At 42.7% G+C, this 24,105-nt stretch overlaps 3 protein-coding genes across 6 annotated transcripts; 1 reads left to right on the forward strand and 2 right to left on the reverse strand.

Moving 5' to 3' along the window:
* Positions 1-3,979: 3,979 nt before the first annotated feature.
* Positions 3,980-11,389, reverse strand: dhrs3b (dehydrogenase/reductase (SDR family) member 3b). The gene is made up of 6 exons (XM_020621169.1): positions 10,804-11,389; positions 6,642-6,785; positions 6,228-6,347; positions 5,562-5,800; positions 4,584-4,709; positions 3,980-4,475 (listed from the first exon to the last, which is right to left on the reverse strand). The coding sequence occupies exons 1-6, from the start codon at positions 10,996-10,998 to the stop codon at positions 4,391-4,393; spliced, it is 909 nt and encodes a 302-aa protein (XP_020476825.1). The 5' UTR covers positions 10,999-11,389; the 3' UTR covers positions 3,980-4,390.
* A 72-nt stretch (positions 11,390-11,461) lies between these two features.
* On the forward strand, positions 11,462-18,078 carry aadacl4 (arylacetamide deacetylase-like 4). Of its 4 annotated transcripts, XM_020621044.1 has the most exons (9): positions 11,462-11,586; positions 13,447-13,571; positions 13,955-14,180; positions 14,435-14,498; positions 14,589-14,802; positions 14,944-15,954; positions 16,496-16,606; positions 16,968-17,145; positions 17,403-18,078. In XM_020621044.1, exons 1-6 carry the CDS (start codon positions 11,469-11,471, stop codon positions 15,370-15,372), a joined length of 1,176 nt encoding a protein of 391 aa, XP_020476700.1. In that variant the 5' UTR covers positions 11,462-11,468; the 3' UTR covers positions 15,373-15,954; positions 16,496-16,606; positions 16,968-17,145; positions 17,403-18,078. The 4 variants fall into 4 exon arrangements, with proteins under 4 accessions (XP_020476700.1, XP_020476472.1, XP_020476556.1 ...); XM_020620816.1 differs by having other exon boundaries at positions 14,589-15,954; XM_020620900.1 differs by having other exon boundaries at positions 14,589-15,954; positions 17,034-17,145.
* Positions 18,079-18,772: 694 nt separating this feature from the next.
* Positions 18,773-21,864, reverse strand: klhdc7a (kelch domain containing 7A). Its single transcript, XM_020619925.1, has 2 exons — positions 21,325-21,864; positions 18,773-21,198 (listed from the first exon to the last, which is right to left on the reverse strand). Exons 1-2 carry the CDS (start codon positions 21,632-21,634, stop codon positions 19,457-19,459), a joined length of 2,052 nt encoding a protein of 683 aa, XP_020475581.1. The 5' UTR covers positions 21,635-21,864; the 3' UTR covers positions 18,773-19,456.
* Positions 21,865-24,105: the final 2,241 nt, after the last annotated feature.

A 24,105-nucleotide genomic window follows, 5' to 3' on the forward strand; every position in this document is an offset into this window, starting at 1 on the left:
TATAGACAAGGGAAATTCTCTGGCATTCATTAGGGGAAGTGAGAGCTAATGATGGCTAATAAACATTTAAGATAAAGCTGCATTTAAACATACAGTATTTGTGGTCAGTATCAAAGGTGATGATTCAATTCACAGCACATTCTTTGTAAATTAACCATACTGGGAGAGACAAACGATGCTTGTTGACCTCTAATCACATCTTTTCACAGCATAGTCTGAAATACAACTGACATGGCCAGCGCAGACACCTGGGAATGTGGCCACAGCTGAGACAGCTACACTCTCCGATTTCTCCCCATGTGACCGAACCTTAAGCCCTCTACTTCCACCTGCACCTGGTCACTCACCCTGGAGTTGAGAGCCTTCTGCAGGCAAAAGACTTTCCAAGCCTCATTTGATTTATTCAGTATTTGGCTAACCCTGCTCTGAACCTGCCCCATGAGATTTCCAACCATTTTAGCCCTCCTCTTGCAGCATACGTGCACTACATCAACAGCCCACTCAGAGAATGAGAAACAGGCCCTTGCAGGAGGCTCGAATTCACTCTCGGCAGAGCCCGTCCCCCTCCCCTCCCCACCCAGCGCAGGTCACCTACTGATCACAGTGTGCGGCCCTATCGTGAGTGCACAGGAGGGCATTTAGGGTTCACTGGGATTCAGATGAACGTTTATGAGCCTTGTCTGGCAGTCAAAGGGCAGCCACTATCCCAGATTTTACAGCCACTCTCATAGGTTTGCCTTCAAGTTGTGTGTGCTTGCTTTGACTTGCTCTCAGATATGGGGTGTCTCTCTGTGTCTGGGTCTGTGATCTCCATATCCCTTCATGTGTGTGTTGCTAGGAGTTGAGGCATTACTTTCAAGGCAGCAAGAGCTTTGTGTATAGCATGCCATGTCTGTGTTGGTTTAAAGCTGATAGTCACATTCAACTTGTATCCCTTCTGTGTTATCACTTCTATTTAGTAGATATTCTTCTATTTGTTGCCATGCTGCACATATTCTCTTCCACGTTAAGAGTATTGACTTTATGATTAACCTCACAGTAAGGAAGGAAAAGCACTGGCTACAGATAAGCACAGATTTGTGCTCTGTTGCATTTTCACTGAACATTACTCTTTGCTCAGATCTAAACGGTTACAGTCTCGGGAGGAATAATCAAAATATCTATGTAAGCAAATAAAGAAGAATGGAGTTACTGGGGGCTGGAAAAAAGGAGGCAGATTGTGGGTGTTTTGTGTCAAGTCAGCACCAAACTGTCTATCAAATGTGTGAAAGCTAAACAGTTTTTTGCCATATAACACTGACTGCCATTTAGTGTTGTGCAAAAGAAAAAAAATGTAGAGACTTCTAGTGTAGACCGATGATCATCTTACTAAACGCAACACTATACTGAACAGTACACTTCACCATTTGTATCTGTATGTTTTCCTAATTCAAACATGGACAGATTAGCCATCATAAAGAGTTTTAGTTTATTAAAAAACACGAGGTTAAGAAAGTGCAGCTGATTGAGGTATTGTCATTTTTACTACAGCTCTTTCTTCCATTATAAACCTCAGGGTGGTCAGATTTTAGCCCTGTTCAGTTTCACTATCACTGTCAGTACCATCCGTGATGTGAAAAACAACAGTACTGTCCTTAACCTTATTATTCATCTTTTCATTTTGGTTTCATTTTGATCTCATCATTATTTTTCAGAATGACCTAGACAGATGACTAAACTCCAAATTACAGGTGTCACAGAACTGCAACGACAGCAGCTTCTTGTCGGAATGGCTTTGTTCAGTAACTGCAGACATTTGGAGAAAATGAGGTGGTGCACACTCCGGTCTTTCAGTTGCTCAATGACTCATCAGTCTTCTTGTGTAACTAAGGTTCCACAAAAGGAGAAAATATAAAATAGAAAATATTGCTCAGGTGTCTCAAGTCTATATGGAATTGCCCGAACCTGAATCTAAGCTTGACAAACAAGCACACCACAATAACTGAAAATCAAAATGCAGTAAAGGCACCAGTACCTCAAGGTGTGAAAGATATTGTACTGACCTGTTGGAGTTTCAGTGTGTCAACTGTGTAAGTCACAGAAAGTCTGCAAGTGTTGTTAGGGTGCTGACTACTGTACATGCATGGTGGGAAACTGGAAGAATGCTTTTGGCTCAGATGTGGACTTTTTCTCCAGACATGCAGATATTTACAGTATGTTTACAAGTAAGTAAAGTTTATTTAAATAGCACCTTTCTGGAGCAATAGTCACAAAGTTTTTACACAAAAGTAAAAAAGATATTTCTATAAGTCCTATCCTAAAAAAACACCACTATATATCCTAAAAAATAGGGGTGTAAGAAAATAGATACATCGAGTATCACTATTACATTTTGCAATACTGTATTGATTCTCAAAAACACACTGATTTTTAATCAATAGTCCACGTGCCAAGCAGTGCTATATTGTTTGAGGTTACAGGGACTGAGACAAATGCCCTGTTCTGATTGTTTTAAAAAGTACATTTTTTACAGGAGATTTTATGCATATTGTGGTGTGTTGCTTATTTTATGACAGTTTTTCTAAAATAAGGATAATCACCTTTATTTGGCCAAGTAGGTTACACACAAGGAATTTGTTTCTGGTACAGAACCAAGGCAGCCATCTGCGGTGCCAACTCGCACGGATGGCTCTAACCTTCGGGGGCAATTTGGGGGTTCAGTGTCTTGCCCAAGGACACTTCGACATGTGGACTGCAGGCACCGAGATTCAAACCTCCGACCCTTCGGTTGGGAAGGGTCACCTTAACATTACTGTCATGGGCAGTTAAATGTGCAAGGTGCTGTGGTGTTCCTGCAGACATTTCACTTAAATAGTTGTAATAGTTCTATATTTATGGAAATACCAGTATTTCAGCTCATCTTTCAAAGAGTTGGATGAGATGATCAACACCATTCTCATCACCTCTAAAGGTAGGCAGATTTTGTTAGCTTTCATGTCTTTATGCTGACCCAAGCTAATCAACCGCTGGCTGTAGAAAATATTTACTGTAAAGACAGAATGTGGTATTGACAAGAAAGCAAACAAGACCATTAAAAAAAAAAAAAAAAAAAAAATACTGGAAGTTGGTGGTTACCGATACAGGCCTTCATTCCATATTAAGATGAGATTACAGCTCAGTTTCTCCTCTTTGGTAGAAGGTGCTCATCAGCCACTATAGTGAAATCAGACGCTCATTGCAAATTCCCCTATGGTACAGACCTGCATTTAAATTTTTTTTTGACAGTTCTTTGTAATTATCTACTAAGCTAGGCTTTTTCACAGTTTTAGGGAGCAAAAGGTAATTATGAGGTTCTGGTATTGAAGCCCTCTGTATTGTTCCAAAGCCAGGGAACATGCTCAAATTCATATACAATAAACCAAAAAAAGGCTCCATATTGTCCAGTTATTTCTGGATTATGCCTCTGGGGTTTTGCTAATCACATTCAGTTAGCATACAACAGTGTGCAGTTGCAGAGATCATAAGCCAGTATGAGCGTATATAACAAAACCTAATTTAATATATCATCTTCATAACATAGGTTTGTATAAAATGACCATTAACTTTCATAACTATGACCTTAAAACAATTGTTGTTTCCTAATCAAATAACTCATTCTCTGCCTGTGTTCACTGAATGTGGCTCTTTCCACTGCATAAGGGGGGGCAGGTCCTGACCAACTTGCTTTGAGTTCATTATGTTTATGAAGAATTACAGTACATCATCCCCCTGGACCATTTTCTGACAGCAGAGAACAAACAAGAACACACATGCCACCACCATCCCCCCCAAGTGTGTTTTATGTTTTGACAACATTGTCGCTCACAGTCACTGATCTCAGGCTTGGAATAAATCAAAAGGTGTTATCACACTGCAATAGGAGTCAAAACCCAGACAAAAAACAATGTGTACCTCCCAAATGTTCACTTTTTCTATTTTCATCATGCACACAAGAACACTATTTGATTCTAAAACTCCATTTTATTACCTTGTTCTGATTCAAAGACATTAACAAGCAGATTTAAAAAAAAAAAAAAATCAAGTGTAAAAACAGACTAAAGCTAGTGTCAGAAAAACCTGGAATAACTACTGGTACAGGACTATGCATGGCTTCTGTTCAAATTAAGAATGGCATTCAGTCCTCTGTACTATATACATATGCACTTAAACATATACAAATGGGACCAGGATGTATCCTGCAGTTTATCAGGTAATTCTACTGGCAGAGGCAACCCCACCGTGACAGTCCCCTAAGTATTTGTCCTCACACTGTCATAGGGCCTCGCCCATTTCCAGACATCGTAAGGTCCATATTTCCTTCAGTATACCCCAACGCTGTTGAGGTCATTCTCCCGTTTTGTGAAATCCAAGTTCACGTTCTCCCTTTGAACGTGTTCATGCAGGTGTAAGTCCCAGAAAACTTGTGGATTTCTTCAAGTGCAACTTGTGGCATGAAGCTAAAACATACATGAAGATCAGGGATGAAATGTTAAAACATGAAGAAAAAATTATGGAGCTGAAAATGAGACCAAAACAAAAAAAATGATTACATGAAAACCATTTACCTTTTTAGAATGACAAGGATATGCATAGTCCAGGGCAGGTAGAGAAAGGCCTTTTCAGCCCTGACTGCATCCACAGTCCTCTGGGCAACTACCTCAGGCTTGAGAGGTGGAAAGAGGTGGGGAAACCTGCAGGCAAAAGGTCGTAGTTTTTTTTTTTTTAGATATTCTGGATAAGTTGATGTATTTTCAAGGCGTATCCATCACTCATAACAAGCCCATGGTGGACATTTTAATTTGAAAATACAGTGCAAACAAAACCTACTTCAGCTTGTACATGCTTTTTATGGCAAACTGTAGCTAAACCGTTCATTACAGTAGATGTTTCTGTTGTTTTTATAAAGTAACATACAACAACGGAAAAGAGTGGGTTTACTCATACACCTGTACAAGAACATTCTGTGTCACAGCTCAGCCGTATCAGAAATGTTCCAAAATATCAAGGTTTAGTGTCATCAGTATGTAAAAACACAGCAAGAGGGTTGCACAAAATCAAGAAACTCAAACTTGGGAGGTTTCCAGCACTGTGACAGTCTTTCATTATGATACAACAGGGAGTATCTCATTAAAGCAGAAATGCCAGCAGATCATCTGCATCAGTAGGATTCATTGTTTTCTGGTGACCATTAATGCCTGGGCAAATTTCTGTACTGTCCATCTGAACAATCCATCCTCCATCATCAAGATGATTCACTCTGAACCACAAACATCAACCACCTCGATACACAGAGGAAAAAAATCTGAGGATCCCTAAGGTCAACAAGTTCAATGCTTAAGGGAATTAAAAAAATAATTACAAAGAATTACTTTACAGAATATCTCAATCCATCTATCAGTTGTTGAGTGAATGACATGTCTAGAACCACAAATGTCAAAAAATAAAAACCAATTACAAATAGTATCTTGATATTCCTAAATAGGTAATATTATTATCCAATGCGAGAAGGATACACGGCTTCCCACGGCTAGGTAGGTTCTCACCTGACTCTCATGCCCTGGAACATCTCTGTATTGGTGTGGAAGGGAAGTACTGTGGTGCAGCCAACACCAGGACAGTCCAGCAGGCCCAGTGTCAGGCTCTCCATGAAGGCCAGCGATGAGGCCTTGGACGTGCAGTAGTCTATGGCCCCAGGAATAGGAGACTGGGACAGGATGGAGTTTATGCACACTACATGGCCATGCTGCAGCTCCAGCATTCGAGGCAAAAAGGCTTTTGTAGTCTGAGATGGGGAGGAAAAAAAAGGAAGAATGAACAGGAGAATAAAGACAACATGGAAGGAACAGAAGGTGAACTACATTCAGCAGAATAAAAAGAACTGACAAGAGAAACAGGCCCACACTGTAACAAGAGATTAAATTTCCAATTCCATTTAGCTGATAATTGCATTTCTGTCTACGAATGACACAGGCTTTTGATCTCCATTCAAAATATAAATTCCTTGAGTTTCCAAAGTGCTCTGATGTTTCAGGGGCTGAGAGTCAATTTGGAAATACCCAATGTACTCTGCCATAATAGCACTCATGATTGACACGTCTGGGGCTGCCTACTGTACTGTCATGTTCTAATCAAAATCTGAGAATGGTAAGGATGATCTGTAAGGAGGAATTCCCCTACATCTGCATGAGAACCATTTCTGCAAGTCTTACCCAGAACTGTCCCATGGTGTTGATATGTTGGGATTTCAGAAGGGAGTCGTCATCACTGTCCATCAGACTTTTGCCGTGGACTACAGCTGCGTTGTTCACTAATATCGTAACATCTCCCACCTGAGATTAAAAAGCACAATGAGAGTATGAGAAAAAAGAAGGCAGTCGGACATCTTGTGCATTTTCTGTATGCGTTCGTGAGAGGAGAAGGTTGTGCTGCACCAGAGCTGTCAGCAATATATTCCCCACTCTCAGTCAGATGCTTCAGATGAAGTGTAATCTATTCACCAGATGGGGGACAGAGCAGCTTAGGGCCAATATATATAAAGCTAAGACAAAGAGACATCATAGAGAGATATTTTATGAAGCGTTTCACTGCATTTCTCCTTGTGTTTATGGGGATGGCTGGCGTACCTTTTCTCTAACCACCTTGGCTTGCTTGTAAACTTCCTCCCGGTTGGCCACATCACACAGGAAGTAATGGCACTCTGTTCCTGAGAGAGAGATCTCTTCAGCCGTTTCTTTGAGACACTTCTCTGTTCGGCCCCACAAGATCACCTGGCAAAACACACCGTGCTCAGAGGTTAGAAATCAGCAGAGAACGTTCTGCACTGAAGCTGTGATAAGATCAGAGACACACTGAGTAAACTGTTACTTATAAATGAAAGAGTCAGTTAAAACATTACGTACGTTTTCTGCAATTTTTCTGGCAAAGAGACCGGGAGAAAGTGCAGCAATGCTCTTTTCATCCGGAGAACAGAGAGGCCATTTTCACTCCAACAAACAGTTTTCAAACAAGATTAAAGGCTCGGGGGTTGCTGTGTGAATGAACTGTCTCTTCATCCTCTGGAGGCTAAATGAAGGCCAGTCATTTGAGCAGGGAACATGGGCTTGGATGGAGGTGGGGGACTAGTGATTGGGCAATTAGATCTGTCAGTCTCTGGGGTCAGGGAAAGGTAATGAAATCAGGGGGTGAGCCCTCCTCATCTCTCAAACACAAATTCTCCAAGAGATTACACGGCCTGTTGGGCAGATGAGCCCCGTCATTTCTAAAAATTCCTGTGTGAAGTATGGGATTTGGCTGGCTGCCTGTGACAAAGGTTAATATTTGATCAAAAAAAATCCTCTGGAAAGTGATCTTGTGCATGTGAGAGACAGGGAGACTGCATGTATGCATATACACACAAAAGAGTGTGTGTCTGTCAGGGTGGGTTCACAGTATAATAATTTATTAGTCTTGACATGAAAGACAGGTATGATTAGGTGAACACAGAGAATTATATATAAACATATAGAACATCTTCTGCTTTTTTCTGCTTTTTATGAATGGTAACACGTATCTGCAGAGTAATAAATTCTGATGTAGAGATTTAGTATGTTGCTACTTTTAAGGGATCCATGCTTTAGATAATCACTGTCTGAACTGAGCTTTTCTTGCAGTAATAAGATACTTTCAGACAGTGCCAGGATTTGTCTAGAGCTAAATGCAACATGCCGGCAAATACGGTACGTTAAAAAAAATAAAATAAAAATCCTGCAGTGTTCATATGTCAGTAATAGTAATCATGGTGGAAATATGAGGGACATCAAGGATTACAGGCTGAAATGTGGTCGTTATTTCTTTATCAGATGGGGTTCAGCTCCCTCTGCGAACAGTCCTTGATGGAGTTGCTTGTGATTGGGTGTTTTGTTTGCTTCATTTGCAAGTCCATTTGAGTAATCAGCGAAGGCAGACAGGCCTTGATAAATAACCGAAAGCTTTTAATAGGTTTTGAATCTTACAAACAAAGCTGACAGCTCTCATGAAAAGTCAGCACACAAAGTGTGGCCTCCTGTTAAACTGTTATTTAATTAATTAAGTTTATCACCATCACAGCACACGGGACCCTCAGAACAAACAAGCATTGGCCAAATTGCTATCTAGATAAAAACAGTATGAAACCAATTTTAATTGACCCAGCACATGCGTCCTTCGCTATCAGTGATAATCCATTGATTGTTCTAACTAGGCATGCCTAACAAGACTCAACGTCAACATATGCTGGAAGTAAAAGCTCTCCAATCAACAAATTAATGTTGCGTAGCTTGAAACAAGACCTTGAGAGAGAGAGAGTGTGGATGCCACTCAATACCGGCTGAGGTGTACATCTCTGTGACCCAAGTAGCTCCAGCTGAATTACAGTGATACTCGATCTCTCAGGTCTGAATGTATGGGTAGGTATGAACCCTCCTTTTCACACCCATTGTATGGGCCAGCAGAGAGGCAGCACAGAGAGGGGGCAGCAGGAGTTCAGGAGGCAGTCGCCTGTTGCTGTCTAATTACTGCGGAGACAGCAAGGTCAGTTGCAGGGCAATACCCAGCTGGGAGCGATGTGCTTCCCGCCTCCAACACAACACACACACCAACCTGTTGTCAGTGTCTCGGTTTGCTTCATCTTCCTTGCAGTGAGCTCTTTAAGTAATGTTAACCATATAAAAATCAATGTCTTCTGCAATCACTTTTTTTCTGGGGTTGTTGTTAGAAGACTGTAAAATACTTGGAAATAGGCTTTAAAATATATGTTGTTTGAAGTTGTCAACTATTTACTGGGATTGTTCTGAAACCCCTGTCACAGTGCTCTGAACTTGGATGCCGTTTTAGAAATTACTTTGGTCTGGTTTATTGTTTCTGAGCTTCATTCTGCAACGGTTCCCCCCTCACAGCACACAGGAAGACCTGGCTCCCCTCCTGAGTCCCCAGCTCTCCATCTTACAGGATTCTTTCATCAACGCTGTAGTTAGTCTTCGTTACACAGTGAAAACACCAAAGCAGAGGGAAAACAAAATTCCGGCTGCCAATCACAAAGAGGCTCAAACTGGGGTGAGCGCAAGTTCATAGAGCTTAGTCCTGTTCATAATTACCGTCCTATTTCCTTTTAGCATCTCTTTAGGCAGGGAGTAATTGTCATACACATTACCACAGGTGTTGTTTTCAAAGCTTTCACACCTTGATAATACCCAACAATGGGGTGCTGAAATGCATGGTGACATCCTTTGTTGTGCAGCTGCAAAGTAAAGCTTTAAAACCCACTGGTTTCTTCTTGCTCATTCCCCGAGGAGATAGCATTGAAAGACAGAGGGAGACAGTGTTTCATCGAGCTTTTAGGAGTGTTTTCAAGAAGCTAAAATTGCACCTTAAGAGAGCATCCAAGATCTGGAGCCTGTGTCACACATGTACGGATAATTACAACCCGCAGCTTTCAGCTGCTGCACACATTCTCCTAGGGAAGTTACCACCACTTTCTTCCATATGTAATGACTCCCATCCGAGGTGATCAAAAATAGAGCTGCTCTGTATTAAGACATTACTGCCAAGCAGACACCAGCAGCTCATCGGGCACTCGGCCGTGTACTGTTCACCAGCTGGATTGGTAGACAAAATGTAGCTGGAAACAGAGGTGAGCCTGACCTGCAGCGATGACACACCGTCTGTGTAGCCACTGGAAGCCAAAGTGACGGCTCCTAGTTAGAGGGTGAGGGATGGCAAGGGTGGGTGGAGAGGGGAGGGTGCGTGGTTTAGATGGGTGGAGTGGTCCACCCAAATAGGGAGGGATGTACATGTTTCTTTTAAATCTATTTCCACAGATAATACTGATTTGCAACATAACATTGTGGCATAATTAGATTCCTCTTGGATCCCCTTACCTTTAAAATCTATCAAGCAGGATTTTAAACAGTTGACTATTTTACAGAGCAATCAAAACACAATAGACATGGAAAATCCACCTTAACATCCAGCGGGGAGGCACAGTGATGTAACATAACTTCAGTCTCATACTACAATGGCATATTTCTGACCTTTGCATTGGACTAATCCAAGATGATACAATCTGTTCTTCCCTGATCCTTTTTCTTGAATTTATTTGGTTTTACAAACACTTCATAAAAAGGCATCTACTGTCCTCACGCTTCACTTAACAACAAAACCTAATCTGGATTTTATTAAAAGCCTCGTTGTGTTGTGATATGCTGGCAACGACTGCTCATAACCAGCAAGGAACTACCATAGGCTAATAGCAAAGCTGTTATGTAAATGGATTTGATGCAGCTTCAGTGTGGCTTTGTGCGCACACACACACACACACACACACGTACACAGGGTCAATGCCTTTAAATCTTTAGAGGCTTTTCTAAACATGTCAGTCATACCAGAATCATCACAGACCTTTGCCCATTACTGCACCTAATCACGTCCATTGGCCTGTCCAGACCTGCCCTCTGACTGATCCATAGTGTTGTTCAATATCTGAACCAAAATTGAGGGCAGTGTCACCAGTCTCACCGGACCAACCAGGCTACTTAAAGGTCATGATCTCTGCTGTCATAGAGCAGAAGAACAGCAGCACACTTAAGGCGAGGTGGACAGGAGCGACCCGGCTACCTGAGGCTGTGTTTGTGTGATTGTGTGGGTGGGGCTGTATTCAGGCTGCGCAACACAGAGCAAACCTACAGCAGCACCCCTGGACAAAGTAACTTCAATTATTAGTGAATGTGTTTGCATGTAATCAAGTGGGCGCAACAAGTTGTTTATAGATACCTTTCTGGCTCCCTGCTTAGCAAATTCTTTGGCCAGGTGACGTCCGATGCCTCGTCCCCCACCGGTGATCAACACCACCTCCGTGGTCAGGTCCTTCCTTGTGCCTGGCAGCAGCGAACACAAACTTGCTCTTACTATATAATAAAGCATTTGAAGTGGGAAAAGAAGCAGGCGACACGCGTTCTTCCACTCCATCTCGCAAAGCGCTCACACGCAGCTGAGAAGCACAATGTTTACGCTGGAAGTTTACTGGCACCACCGAGTTCAGAAACTGCGACTTAGGAGCTCCTAAAAGTTTGTCCGCATGTAATCAATATCATCTGCAACCTCAGAAAGTGTTGCATGGGTAATCCGCCGGCGAAGAAATATTTGAAAAGCTAAACTGTGGGATTTGAAGGAGCTCTGACATGTTAAGCGACATGCATCAGGAACCGCAGACGTGTGACTGATCAGTCATTACGCCTGTCAACCTCTGGTAGAGACGCAGAATTACAAGTCCAGGCGACGCTCCGTTGCTGGGCTTTGTTGTAGTGTTCTTGTCCTGTCCTGCCTTATATAATAACGCCACTGCCCTTGCTTCGTTACATCCACTAGTGAAAGGACCTGGATGGACCTAAAGGGGAGGTCTGAAAAGGCATTCATCCTGATTGACATGTTAAGTGGGCATGAATATTTTGCTCCAGTGCCCGTTTGCCCTGAGTGGTTGCTTACTTGCCTCTTCCCCACCCCCTTCACGTGTCTTCAGCGTGGTTCTCAATCTGTGGTCGCCCTGCTGCGTCCCAGGTGGGTGGCCAATCTTTTTTTTGGGACAGTTTAGCTGCATAATTTTATTGACTCGAACTTAACCTCCTTATATATCATACAGAATAACAAAGATGTTGCAATCAGGTTTTGCTGACAGTTATAAGACTACAAAATCAAAAACAAAAATATTCTTGTATATACAAGTATCAAATGGGGGTGTTTGAGGTGTTCATCAAATCACTGAGAGCCCTGACCAACTAATCTTCACTCCAGCCCCCAGTTAATTAACTGAAATAAATAAGAAAGCAAACAAACAATCAGCTGCACTAAACAAACATACAAGAAACCTGACAATTGTAAGCCTTACACCCCAATAGATAGATACTGTAGATAGATATCTGTACAAAATGACTTTCAAAATATTCTGGTCTGGTTTTAAGTGTCTCTCTTTCCATGATGACTGTAAATCTGCTGATGTGCTTTCAGCCTCAATATTCCGATGCTGAAAACCTGCAAACAAGCTCATGGCCTCAAAATGCAGATAAAGGTCACACCTTAAAGCTCATGTAATAAATGACAGCAAATATTGTCTTCAGCGTTCTAAGTATGCTAGATATCATACTGAGTGAACATGTGTTTGTTGGTTTGATGAGGTACAAAATTCTGTCTGCCTCTACATTTATAGTGGTGCCACATGTGTAAAGCCACATCGATTGTTTGAATCCAATTAGTTTTTTGTTTGTGTTTTTTTTTTTTTTAAAGAAAGCTACAACTTTCGGTGTGTGACGGTGCAATTTGGGAAATAGGTCAGCCCAGTCTCAGAAGCTTGGCAGAGTGACAAACAGAAAACTGCTTGAATGGCTCCTAAACAAATCCTTTGAATTCATGGGCCTCAGACAAGATTCCAGTCTGTGATTTTTGGCCCTGGCACTGTGATTTTTACTGGGTATCGCTGAATGCAGGGCTTTTTGAGCAACTGGGATGGGTTTAAAGAGCAGCCTCACAATGGTTGCTTTGTGCTGGGCAAAGCTTCTTAGGGAAGGAAGAGAGGCTCTGGGGAGCTGCTAAAATCTACAAGACAACATGACTCCAGATGCTGTCTCTTCATTTGTGACATTTTAGTGATTTACAAAATGTTAACCCTAAGTGAAGTTGCACTGGAAGCTTATACCAAAATATTCTTAGCTGAAGTGAAATTAAATTTAATTTAGGGGATCTGCAAAAACAAGACAACAAACTAATCCTATAGATTGCAGAGACAGTGGTAAATGGGTTCAAGCAGCACACTGAATGCAAAATTGTAAATGGAGTGTATTTTAGAGGGACCTGTTTATTTATACTCATGCTATCACTGCCATCTACAGATCAGCAGTAAAAGTTCAGATAAGCATGGCTTCAGTCTGCCTTCACTTAGAACATCTCAACATTTTCTTTCCTTAGATGCCAGACAACAAAAATGCCGCACAGCAGCACAATTTCCCTTGATACCAGACATGAAAGAAAATGGCAAAAACCCAACATCCCTCAGATGTTTGTAGAAACACTGATAAGTACCCGAAGGCATCTTCATGGGTACTACATGTACAGTATGAATGTAAGAATAATTTAAAATAAAACATTTATTTTGTGCAATATTCTATAATGGTTCAGTGTTTTTTTACCTTGGGAATCATGTAATTACTCTGACTACACAGCCATAAATGTGTTGAAGAACACAACTATACGTGCCATTAAGTGAAACCAAGGTCACAGTGCACATAGATGTGGGAGGGGCGGAAAGAGGCTGAAAGCAGGTAGATAAAACACTGACTTCTAATGACTTTCCTTCAGAACAGGCCACCAACACCATGAACATCAGCTCTTCGATTTTAATAATTGGCTTCGCTGCTCTTGTTGCAGCCTTCCTTCTCCTGGTAATTGGACTTGTGTACTCTGAACTGATGAATTCAGACATTCCTCGTGGGGTTACAAATAGACGGAAGCTGCACTTGGTTCATGGCTTGTCTGTTGGCATAGCAGTTGTGGTGAGTATCTACACTGTCTATGGAAGTTAGTGCTTAATATTTTGTTTGGTGTGTGTTTTTGTATCTGTTACGGTTTTGTTTTAATTAAGTTATTCTTTAGTGTAAAGGAAAATGCCTCTGCTTGTACAAGATAAAAAAGCGCTCTTACCTTTAGACCCTTGTCAGAGATGGCTGTCCTTTCTTTGTCCTCCAACATCTGATAAAGCTTAGATCAGAGAAATTTTAGATAAGAAATCAGGTTTAATAAAGGTGCAAGAAAGGCAAGGTCGTCTTTGATGTTGTCATAATAAATATTATCAGAGAATATAACTTTCACCTTGACTTTACCAATCAGAAACAGTTTTTTGTAGCATATGTAAAGCCTGTGGTTTCTCTTCCGCTAGGGCCGAATCCTACATCGTATGGGCATTTGTCATCAGGTCAGCTTTATCAGATGGTTCATTGCCTGTTTTCTTACCGGCTTGAATCCACTTCCTGCCGGCCTGCGGGTGAAGGATCTGAAGTTTTCTGAGGTGCCAGTGCGAGTCTATGAACCCACCACTGTTTGTAATGGCTTGAGAAGAGGTCTTGTTTATTTCCATGGAGGAGGATGGGTGTTGGGAAGTATAGGTATACAATGTTCAGCTCATTTACTTGGGAAAAATAAATGAAAAACAATCAATTGCAAATAAAACATTCAAAATTACAATGGCTATATATCGACATACATGATTGAGAAGTTTTACAATACATGTAAAAATCATCATTTATGTACCAGAACACACGATAAGTAGCAAAATGATCCTGTTCTGTGTGTGGTTGCTTCTTGTTACAGCCCATATCATGTGTTTTGTTAATTGTGATGCCCTGCTAATTCTGCACAGATTCTGTTGATGAAGTCTGCCGACACGTTGCCAAGGAGTCTGACACCACTGTTGTTTCTGTTGGGTACTTAAACCTTTCCCACAATGCACATAAATATCCAAAATCTATTTTGTCTAAGCAAACAGTGAGAATATTTTGCCTCACCTCTCTTAGGTACCGATTAGCCCCTGAACACAGGTACCCTGCCCAGCTGGATGATTGCGAGGCCGCGACATGTCACTTCCTGTCTGTGGCTGAGGCAGAATTCAGAGTGGACTCTCGCAGAGTGGCAGTCGGAGGGGACAGCACTGGAGCTAACCTGGCAGCAGCACTTTGCCAAAGGCTGGCGAGGAGAGAGGACGGACATCTGCCGTTCCCCTGCGCTCAGGTCCTCATCTACCCAGCCCTGCAGATGGCAGATTTCAACCTGCCCTCATACCAGCAAAATCATGCTGTGCCCATATTGTTTCGTGGCCGGATGGCGTTCTACTTCTTGCAGTATCTAAATGGGGACATGTCTGTGTGCCAGGATGTGCTGGAAGGCAACCACGTCCCCACTGAGCTCAGGCCACGCTACAAGAAGTGGCTCTCCCCTTCCAACTTACCTCCCGAGTGCCTTGCAAGGGGTTTCTGTGAGCACCCAGTCCCAGAATATGATGGGGAGGTGTATCACGCAATCAAAGCTGGTTTGGAACCCGAGGTTTCACCTTTACTGGAAGACGATGCTGTCATTGAGAAAACCCCACCCACCTTCATCCTCACCTGTGAGTATGATGTCCTGAGGGATGATGGGATTCTCTACAGGAAACGGCTGCTGGACTTAAAAAAAGACGTCACTTGGCGACATGTGACGGATGGTTTTCATGGCATGATTAACTATTTTAACCAGGGCTGGCTCACCTTTCCCTGTGCCCTACAGCTTGTGGATAGTGTTGCTGAATATGTGAAAACACTGTGAAGATCGTAAATAGGAATGCACTTTATCCTACTTTCCATGTTGCTTTACATTTTAATAAACAAATGTTGCCTCCAGTGGCAGGGTGTTCCTCTTCATTAAAAGTATGCCGTTCACAGAAGGTAAAAAACTGACAAAAATCAATGAACAAAAGCTGTTTTATTCCAAAAATGAGATGTAGCCTGAGGACCCAAAGTCTGTAAACAATGTCTGGCACAAATTTTACAATATATAGCATATACTGCCAAAAGGTAAATGTTGAGCCTATTTCTTTTTAACACAGATGTAAGACATGTCCCATTTGCTTGCAGGATACTCTGCTTGCCTTGTCTTTCAGTGTTTGCTGTATCCATGGCAACAGAGCTCTTCTATTTCTCCTCCACTGCCTATGCCATTATGGAGCCAGGTGAACACACCTGCATGCTACCTGTTTTGATAACCGTGTCCTAGCAGGTGTTTGACACCAGGAACAGTATGGATCAAAGGGGAATAGTGCAGGATAAATGGGCTCAAACTGGATGGAGAATAGAGCAAAAGTATGCAAACAAAGTACTGCTGGGCAACTGGGCAGAAGAAAGGCTTCAGGTAGGTGTTTTGTCTACTTATTACCTATTTTACTTTAATCTACTGCACAACAATGTGGCATTTGCTAAAAGGTTACCAAAGGGCAGACACTCCTTATGCACTGCAGACTAGATTGTGGCACCAGTATCAAAATAGTTCTGCCTCAGCATACACCTTAATTTGAATATGAGAACACAGTGTGTGTCTTTTCATGCTGCAGATCCAAAATATAATGCCATATCAGTGGCAGCATGCCAAGGGTTTTGTGGCATCTCAGTTGGTAGTCTAATCTATAGCAAAGTGATTAGGCTGCCTCAGTTCACCTAGATCAGCGTAGCCTCCTGGTGGGAGAGTCTAATTGCACTGACATGAGGTTTTGCTGACAGGCTGCTGCTTCATGATCTGAGAGGAGAAATTACTTAAGAAATACAGTACAACAGCGGGAATCGATAGTGAAGAATGAGCTTTGCTGATCCTTGTGCTGGGTTCATTGCTCAAGTCTCTGTATGGGCCCCCCTCCTTGCCCCTTTGTTAAGATATCTGTTTATTTTGTCTGACACAGTTCACTCGGGAGCCAAAGACAGCCAGCAGCACCACTCGTGCAGACTACCGGCCCCACTGGGACTTCAAGCCAGACGTGTCTGAGAGAAGGTCTGCCCTGCTGAGAGCTGAGGTCAGCCTTTAACTGCTCATTCAAAGCATTAACACCAATCAAATGCCTGTCACAACCCAGCAAGTCAGGCGTCTCTTCTCTAGATTGTGGCCACTTCTGCATAACACTGACGGCCAAGATAAAGGCCTGAGATAGAAATCTTTATGAAAGCAAGTTTCTGGTCAGACTCAGCAGTTACTGAAAATGTGTAAAATCATCAGTCTTAGTGAGCATTTAGACACTAGCTAAAGCATTTTTCTGCTGTCTCATGGTAAGCCTCTAGAAGATTACTGCAAAAGAACAGGTCATGCCCTCTAAATCTGAATTCAGTGAAGGCCAGTGCTTAGGGACTGTGTTGAGACCATTGTGCATGGTCTTCCAGGGGGTTCCAGCCAAGCTGCTATTTGCCCGCTGTGACCCACCATCGTCTCATTACTTGGTCACGCAGTATGAAGAGAGCTACGGTCATACTAAACACACCACTGCTTCGCCCAGTCTGCAACCCTGGCACCCAGAGAGCTTGACATGGCAGCCCAAAAGGTGTGAACGGCCAGCTTCTGGTAAGAGTTTAAAGTGTCATGCCACCACTGTCTGAAGGTACAAATTATCCATGGGCAGTTATATATTAAACCATCTACATGACAGTGCTATGAGTGTAGTGCAAATGTACTTCAGCACATTAAATTTTGTATGGACAAAATACAACAGCAGTTGTGCTCATGAACAATTAAATTCGGGTGGGCCTAGATGACCAGTCACCAGTGTAATTAATGGCTACTGTAACTTGGCAATTAACGTTCCCTCTGCTCCTTTACAGTCCTTCCAACCAACTTTGGCCCGCTGCAGCATACAAAGCACAATCTGGAAAAGCAGCACCTCCCATCACTGACTGCATACAAGTCAGCATACCAGAGGCACCCGCTTCATGCCTTCTGCCAGAATCGCTTTGCCAGGGCTTCACGTGCGCTCTCCAGTCACCTCCACGCAGCCAATCACAACAACAAGGACCTGGATCTGAGACGGCGCTCGCTGCTGCAAGTCCCAGATCTTTGCTTCAGTCCACTTTCACCATCACAACAAACTTAAACGACAACACTGAGCGGCCTCACGTGCGACTTGTTAATTTCAAAGCTCATCAAAGTGGTGCTGCTTGTTTCCTTTTTTATTAGTTGGCTGCATGAAACAAATATAACAGAGCAGACCATGTGGGAAATCAAAATGTATTTGAAAAATGAAAATCTTGTTTAATTTACTAAACGCTGCTGTGAGGACTACTGGAGATTTAATCTTAAATGTCTGAAACCACAATTATCTGTTAGTATTACCCCAGATACTCTAGATACACTGGGAAAAAAAAAATTAGAATAAAACAAGTGTTGATGCCAGAACTGACCTGTGTATTGAGGCAAACTGGAAACCATGAGTCATCCAAGGCACCGTCTGAAGGGACGTGTCTAACTCCCATTTCATTAGGTGTTTAATTACAGGGAATCAAAGTGTTTAATTAGGAAGAATCAAAGATGCTTATGTTTGATGGTCAACCATCTGCGCCTGCCTCTCTTTTTCCCGCCTGCCTGCTGCCTTCCAGTGCAGCTGAAGCCCTCTCTGTTTCACCCACTGTTAGTTAGTTAATCACTGTACTGCGCTGCTGATGCCTGTGTGTCACATGGCACCTCCGTGTTGTGGGACGTCTGGAGCTTGACGTCTTACCAAAGCACTGTGGTGTTTGCTTTCCAAGCCACATGATGGTGCTGTAGCAGCACGTCACTCCCTGAAACCTGTCAAGCTCTACAGTCTGCACAGTGGGAGACTTGATTATAAACAAGCAAACAATGAGGGATTTAATATTTGTGTCATTCTTCAGCGTATTTCTGTTGTTAATTTAATTTCTCAACACTTCCATAACAGACCACAAGTGTTTAGATTATTCCCATGTTCCTATTACTGGTTATCAGTCGCACATTACTGGAAAATACAGTTGGATAAACACTAATTAATGGATTATTAGGCAATGAATGGCACATTTAAATATTTTTTATGTTTATATCAACAGCTAACAAAGCAAAGCGATTTAGTTGGTACACTTAACAAAGAATCTGCTCAGTCTAGATGAAAACAACACACTTCTTTCTGGCCACCAAAGCAAAAGGACTAAAATGCTGCAAATCTGAAACTCAGAAGTGGTGACAAATGCTTTTAGAAGCTCTTCTATTAATATTGTGTGACATACCAATTTACAAACTATCATATGTAAAGAGCATATGAGATAATTGCATTGTATCCAGGCCACTGTGCAAGTTATATTTGTGCCCTACACAGTGGAGCACAGTGATGGATTATCACAATATTGCTCAATCTCTGTAATGCGTTAGAGCTGAATGAACTCATTTACTCTAAGACCTATTTATAAATTATCTTTGCAGCTAAAGAGGTCAAGCATCTGGAATGAAATAATGTAACTTAATGGCAGGAAGTAGCGGCAAATCAAAGAAATAAGCAGTGTACATGGCAGGACATCCTGTGTAAATCTAAGCAAACTGTTGTTTCACCACCATTAAGAGTCTAATACTAACCCATCTACTGGCAGGTGCTCGGACATAAAATACACACATTTCTTTGTGCAGCACACAGTAAAAGAAAATAAAGTTATTTAAGAAACAAACATTTTGTGGAAAGGTGATCTCAATTATACCTCAGAGAAATGGCAGCACAGTAGTTACAATTTTGCAATAGCATTTTGGGCTTGGTCGAGCATAAACCTGAGCAAATCAACCCCCCTCCCTCTGTCAACAATCAACGTGGTGTAAAGCATGCTTCTATAGGGACACTCCATCACTGCCTAATCTTATCAGTGGAAAACCTGAATCCTCCTTACACACTGGTCTGCTGAGGCTTCTTATCAGGGAGGGAAAAGACAAAGGGGAAAAGTATGCCCTTCGCTGCAGAGAGGACACTCAAATCCTCATCTCTGAAAGCAGGAGAGATCTCATCAGCCCTGAACCTTATGGTGAACTGGCGGCTGACACAATAGATTGTGTCATCCATTGCGACACACTGGAAGGCGGGGCAGTGCAGAAGCCGTATAGAGCTGCACTCGTACCACAGTCGAGCCACTGTATGGTAGCGGTATGAGCTGACCCCCAGCAGGGGGTTCACATCAAACCGATACAAGAATCTCCCCACACCCACCATATCTGCAGTTCTGTCTCTGCTGCCTAACACACTCTGCCTCCAGGTGTCAGTCTTGGGGCTGTAGCGCAGTAGCATATATTTAAGAGTTCCCCCAGAAACAAAAAGGTCTCCACTGCACACTGTGACGTGATGTGCTATAGCAAATGTATCATTAGGCAGTGGAGCCACAAATGTCCATCTGTCCAGCCGTGGGTCATAGCGTTCCACTGATGAGAGGCACTCCCCTCCAATGGCGTAGATGTAGCCATCCAGTGCTGCCAGTTTGCAGCGGGGCCTGGCCTCATTCATAGGACTGATCTCCTTCCAAATGGATGTCAAAGGATTGTAGGAAAACACTTGCTTTGAGGGTGTCATTTCCCTGTTTGTGCCTTGGCAGCCCACTGCCACAAATAAGTAGTTATCCATTGTGCACATGGCACAGGCTTTAGAGATGACCTCCTGTGGGATCAGGCAGAGTCTATGCCAGGAGTCTTTGTAGTCATCATAACAGTACAGTGCACTAGATGTCCTCCTCTGCCCTGTCTCTGTTGTCTGCCCTTTTGTGTCCCCCGCCCAGTCTTGAGGGTCCATATCTGCCACCACGACAAACCTTCTTCCTCTCATTCTCTGCCTCTGGATTTCTTCCCGCTCATCTGCCATTAGCCGCCCATAAAGGTTAGGTTCCTTGAGCACCTGGAGGTAGTTGTCTGACATGACACCCAGGGCTGCTTGCTGCACAGAGGTCTGGCCATGTTTTTTGGCCAGCTGCAGCGTCTCCAAACAGTTACCCAGATCAAGCTTACTCTTCAAGCTTTCCCACTCGGCACTGTCAAGCATTTTATCTTGATCAGCTCTCTCCTTCTCATTAAGACATTTGCTGTCTGTAGTCAGACTAATCATAGGGTCAGCAAAGATGGACTCATCCCTGGTTGAAGCCAGAGAGTGATTCATTGGAGTTGAGGCTCCTGAAGTTAGAAAGGGCATGGAAAGCCCACACTGCTGTGCTGCAGACAGATAGCTCTCCTGGCGGAGGAATATGGACCTTGGAGAGGAGAGATCCTCATCAGTTCTTTGTGGTAAATCACGCATAATGATGGGGCTAAGAGAGGAAGGAGATTCTGTGAAGCTGCTGCCACGGCTTCCAAACTCCACTGGATCAAAGTTCCTCTCATACTGACCCAGCGCATTGTTTGTGCCTATAACAGAATGAGAGGAAGACTCAACAAAGACATCATATATCTTTCCATGCACAATCTGGTCTCCTGTTTCATCTAGCATCACATTAGCATCCCCCACTTTGATCTCTGTCTTAGAGAGGAAGCTGGTGCAGGCTCCCTGGCGCTCTAAGTCTCGCCTTAACTCCCTCCCCACACCCACACTGCCCTCGAGCTTTTGCAAAAAGCAAGGGGAGCGGCGCCCCGTGGTACCGGTCATCCCACTCACTGCTGGATCAGGAAGGTTCAAAGCAGATCCAAATGAAATATTACTGGTGGCAGCCTGTTTTGAAAAAACTCTTTCTTCTTTCATGATTTCTTGGTCACCATATGACATACTAACTGCATCCTCACAGTTTTCAGAATGAGTTTCTGCTGGCGTGTGCTTGGTGCTGTCAGATGTCAGGTCATCTGAATCTCGTCTGCCTTTATCATAGGAGTTGTGTTGTGGTGAGCTTCGATGTCGTAGTGTCGTCTTGCGGCCCTGCCGGGCTGCATTTTGTGGCTCCTCGTTGTCTTTGACACAGAGCTGGGTTTTCTTTGCATTCCTGGAGCTGTAGAATCTGTAGGCCCAAGAAATGAGTAGAACTGTAGCCACAGAGAAACTCAGTTTCACTAGCAGCTGCATGTCCAACTGGACTCCCACAAGATCCGCAATGGGCATACTGGTAGCAGTGGTGGTGATGGCTGGTCGACAGATCCTAATGACTGTTATTGTCAATGTGTCTCGGCCGATGATCGCATGCTGTCTGGCTTTCACTGCCGCTGTGATCTGATGACTACGCTTTTTTGCCCAAAGGTTTGAGTGTAAAATGATACCTGCAGATGTGCTATTTGTGTCCCTGGCTCTGTAGAGGCGGAGCTCTGGTCATGCATCACCTGTGGCAAGTCAAATGCAGAGTCAGCACCCACACAGAGAGTATGTAAATGCCCCATAGATCAATATTTGCTTATGCAACCTGCTGACTTGCTCCAGCTTTTCACATGACTGTCCATGTAAGAACTGTGGGAGTAATAACTTCTTGCTCACACTCTAACCCTGACTTTATTTGAGCCCTGTTGTTGCTGCTTGCAGCTTTTGCTCAGTGTTTACATAAACAGGAGTGGTTCAGGTCATACTTTATTATGTCAGTTTCTGAAAATGTCCACAAAATATGATAGATCACGCTCCTTAACTTCCTCAGACACATTGCCAGAGATGAAGGAAGAAAACATAGTTTGAATAAGGGGTGTGGAGTGGTGATAGGTGGCATTTATCAAATACTTAACAACCAGGATACATCTGTTTGCACAGTGATGCCACAGATCAAAGGTCCCTTTCTGTTCCAGTGCAAATGCTTCAAAATGACTCTATCTGAAGAGAAGCTGAGAATTGCTCTTGAACAACTAAGCGACAGTCACTTGGTATTATAAACACACAGAATGGAGAATACAACCAAAATACAAAACCATCTGAGGAAAGCCAGATGAAACGAGTGTCTACAAAGAAAGTGGACAGTGTCATTCATTTTCATACGGAGATAGGAACATACATTTGTCACACGGCACGGCATTCAGTGGCTGCTGTCAGGCTGTCATTTGTGTTGCTGATAATGCACTTGAGTGAAGCTGCGGTCAACAACAGAACAGTGTTTATTTTAATAGCGCTCTGTGGATCATTTTAATGGTGCATAATGAGAGTCACACAGAGGGTGTGTCAGGTTTCCTGGCTGACATGGGTGCTGTTTGGCCATCCGATAGCTGAGCCTGCAGATAACATAAAGGAAACTGGATTCTGCAAGCATGGTCGACTCCTGAATAATTCACAGATGGACCATAGAGGCAGCTTCTTATCCTCACCATTGCTCCCAGCTCAGGTAGACTATTCAAAACACCAAGAAACAAAGGATTGCCAGAAAAATTGTTGTGCTGAGGCCCGTTCACCTCTCCTTGGCTTGTGCCAACAATGATATGTGCAACAGAAGGCACAAAACAAAACAATATTTAACTTTGTGTAATTTTTAACTGGTTCCTGTAAAAACTGTGGGGATTACTGAAGCAAGTATGTAATCAAACAGTGATCATCATATTGCTTGAATCATCAGTTTTGTTAATGAAAAAAAAAAAAGTATAAACAATAAAGCTGCAGTGGCTCAAATTTATCCCTTCAGCCTTCTGAATAAGACTAAACAGAACTGCATCATAATGAGTGTACATAAAAGGTCCACATAAATGCGCTCACTTTCACATTGATGTCCCTATAATGCAGAACAATTACCACTGAGGGGAACAACTAAATGTTTCAGATCTGTGGCTAAAATAAGAAGTGTTTCTTTGCTGGTAAAAAAAAAAAAAAAGGTTGTAATCAAAGTGGGTCATACTTATTCCCTGCTGGCTTTCGGTCCAGGACAGCTCTGAACTAATTTTATGAAGTTTAAGTTACACAAAGTGTTCATCCATACTTTACTAGTAACACACATATACAGTACATGCACACACACACATGTGCAACTGCTATGGTGCATGATGATTAAGACATATAAAGACAATCTGTATGTTCTCTTATGGATTCAGGAATGGATCTGGTTCTCCATCTCTTGAGTGTGAAGTGCGTGCACAGCAGCACAGCGGAGCCTCTTGAATCAAAATTGAAATGATAGCGGAGTTAAGATGCTATACAGTGGGCGAACAAGGATTTGTGCCCTTTGCTTCACACACCAAGAAATAAATTAATTCAAAGTGAATTTGACTGTCTGTTAATAATAATTGTGCTACACAGGTCTCATCTGCAGAATGGAGGAATATGGATTGTACTTTGGCAAGGTGAGCCGATATCCTGAACGGACAAGTCCATCCTTTCTGTTCACCTAAGCTTTAAAAATCTTTCCTCTTACCTCCCACCTGGTTTAAACCATAATCCCTTAATACATGTTGTGTCCTTAGAATAGCTTAAATTGCAATTCTTGTAAAGTCCAAAAAATGCAGGATTACACCGTGTTAAGCTGCGATTCACTGCATGAGAGAGGACAAACTGCAAAGGGTTCATGGCAGTGTCACAGTATCCTTCAAAAGCTATGTTAATATAATCAAAAATATCTGAAACAAAGTAAGTTTTGGAACTTGGCTGCACTTGAGCAAGAAGACAAACATTTCTGT

The sequence above is a fragment of the Monopterus albus genome, unplaced genomic scaffold (assembly GCF_001952655.1).
Source record: "Monopterus albus unplaced genomic scaffold, M_albus_1.0 scaffold1.1, whole genome shotgun sequence".
Lineage (NCBI taxonomy): Eukaryota > Metazoa > Chordata > Actinopteri > Synbranchiformes > Synbranchidae > Monopterus > Monopterus albus.

What these genes read in the sequence shown, in the direction of transcription:
- aadacl4 (XM_020620816.1), top strand. Translation starts at nt 11,469, where the DNA reads ATGAATATTTTGCTCCAGTGCCCGTTTGCCCTGAGTGGTTGCTTACTT. An exon ending in GTCGCCCTGCTGCGTCCCAG is followed by an intron (nt 11,587 to 13,446) that starts GTGGGTGGCCAA and finishes CTCTTGTTGCAG; the next exon opens with CCTTCCTTCTCCTGGTAATT. An exon ending in CTGTTGGCATAGCAGTTGTG is followed by an intron (nt 13,572 to 13,954) that starts GTGAGTATCTAC and finishes CTCTTCCGCTAG; the next exon opens with GGCCGAATCCTACATCGTAT.
- dhrs3b (XM_020621169.1), bottom strand. Translation starts at nt 10,998, where the DNA reads ATGGAGTGGAAGAACGCGTGTCGCCTGCTTCTTTTCCCACTTCAAATG. An exon ending in ACACCATGGGACAGTTCTGG is followed by an intron (nt 5,801 to 6,227) that starts GTAAGACTTGCA and finishes TCCCCATCTCAG; the next exon opens with ACTACAAAAGCCTTTTTGCC. An exon ending in ATCCTTGTCATTCTAAAAAG is followed by an intron (nt 4,476 to 4,583) that starts GTAAATGGTTTT and finishes TGTATGTTTTAG; the next exon opens with CTTCATGCCACAAGTTGCAC.
- klhdc7a (XM_020619925.1), bottom strand. Translation starts at nt 21,634, where the DNA reads ATGCCCATTGCGGATCTTGTGGGAGTCCAGTTGGACATGCAGCTGCTA. An exon ending in AGAAACTCATTCTGAAAACT is followed by an intron (nt 21,199 to 21,324) that starts GTGAGGATGCAG and finishes CTGATCCAGCAG; the next exon opens with TGAGTGGGATGACCGGTACC.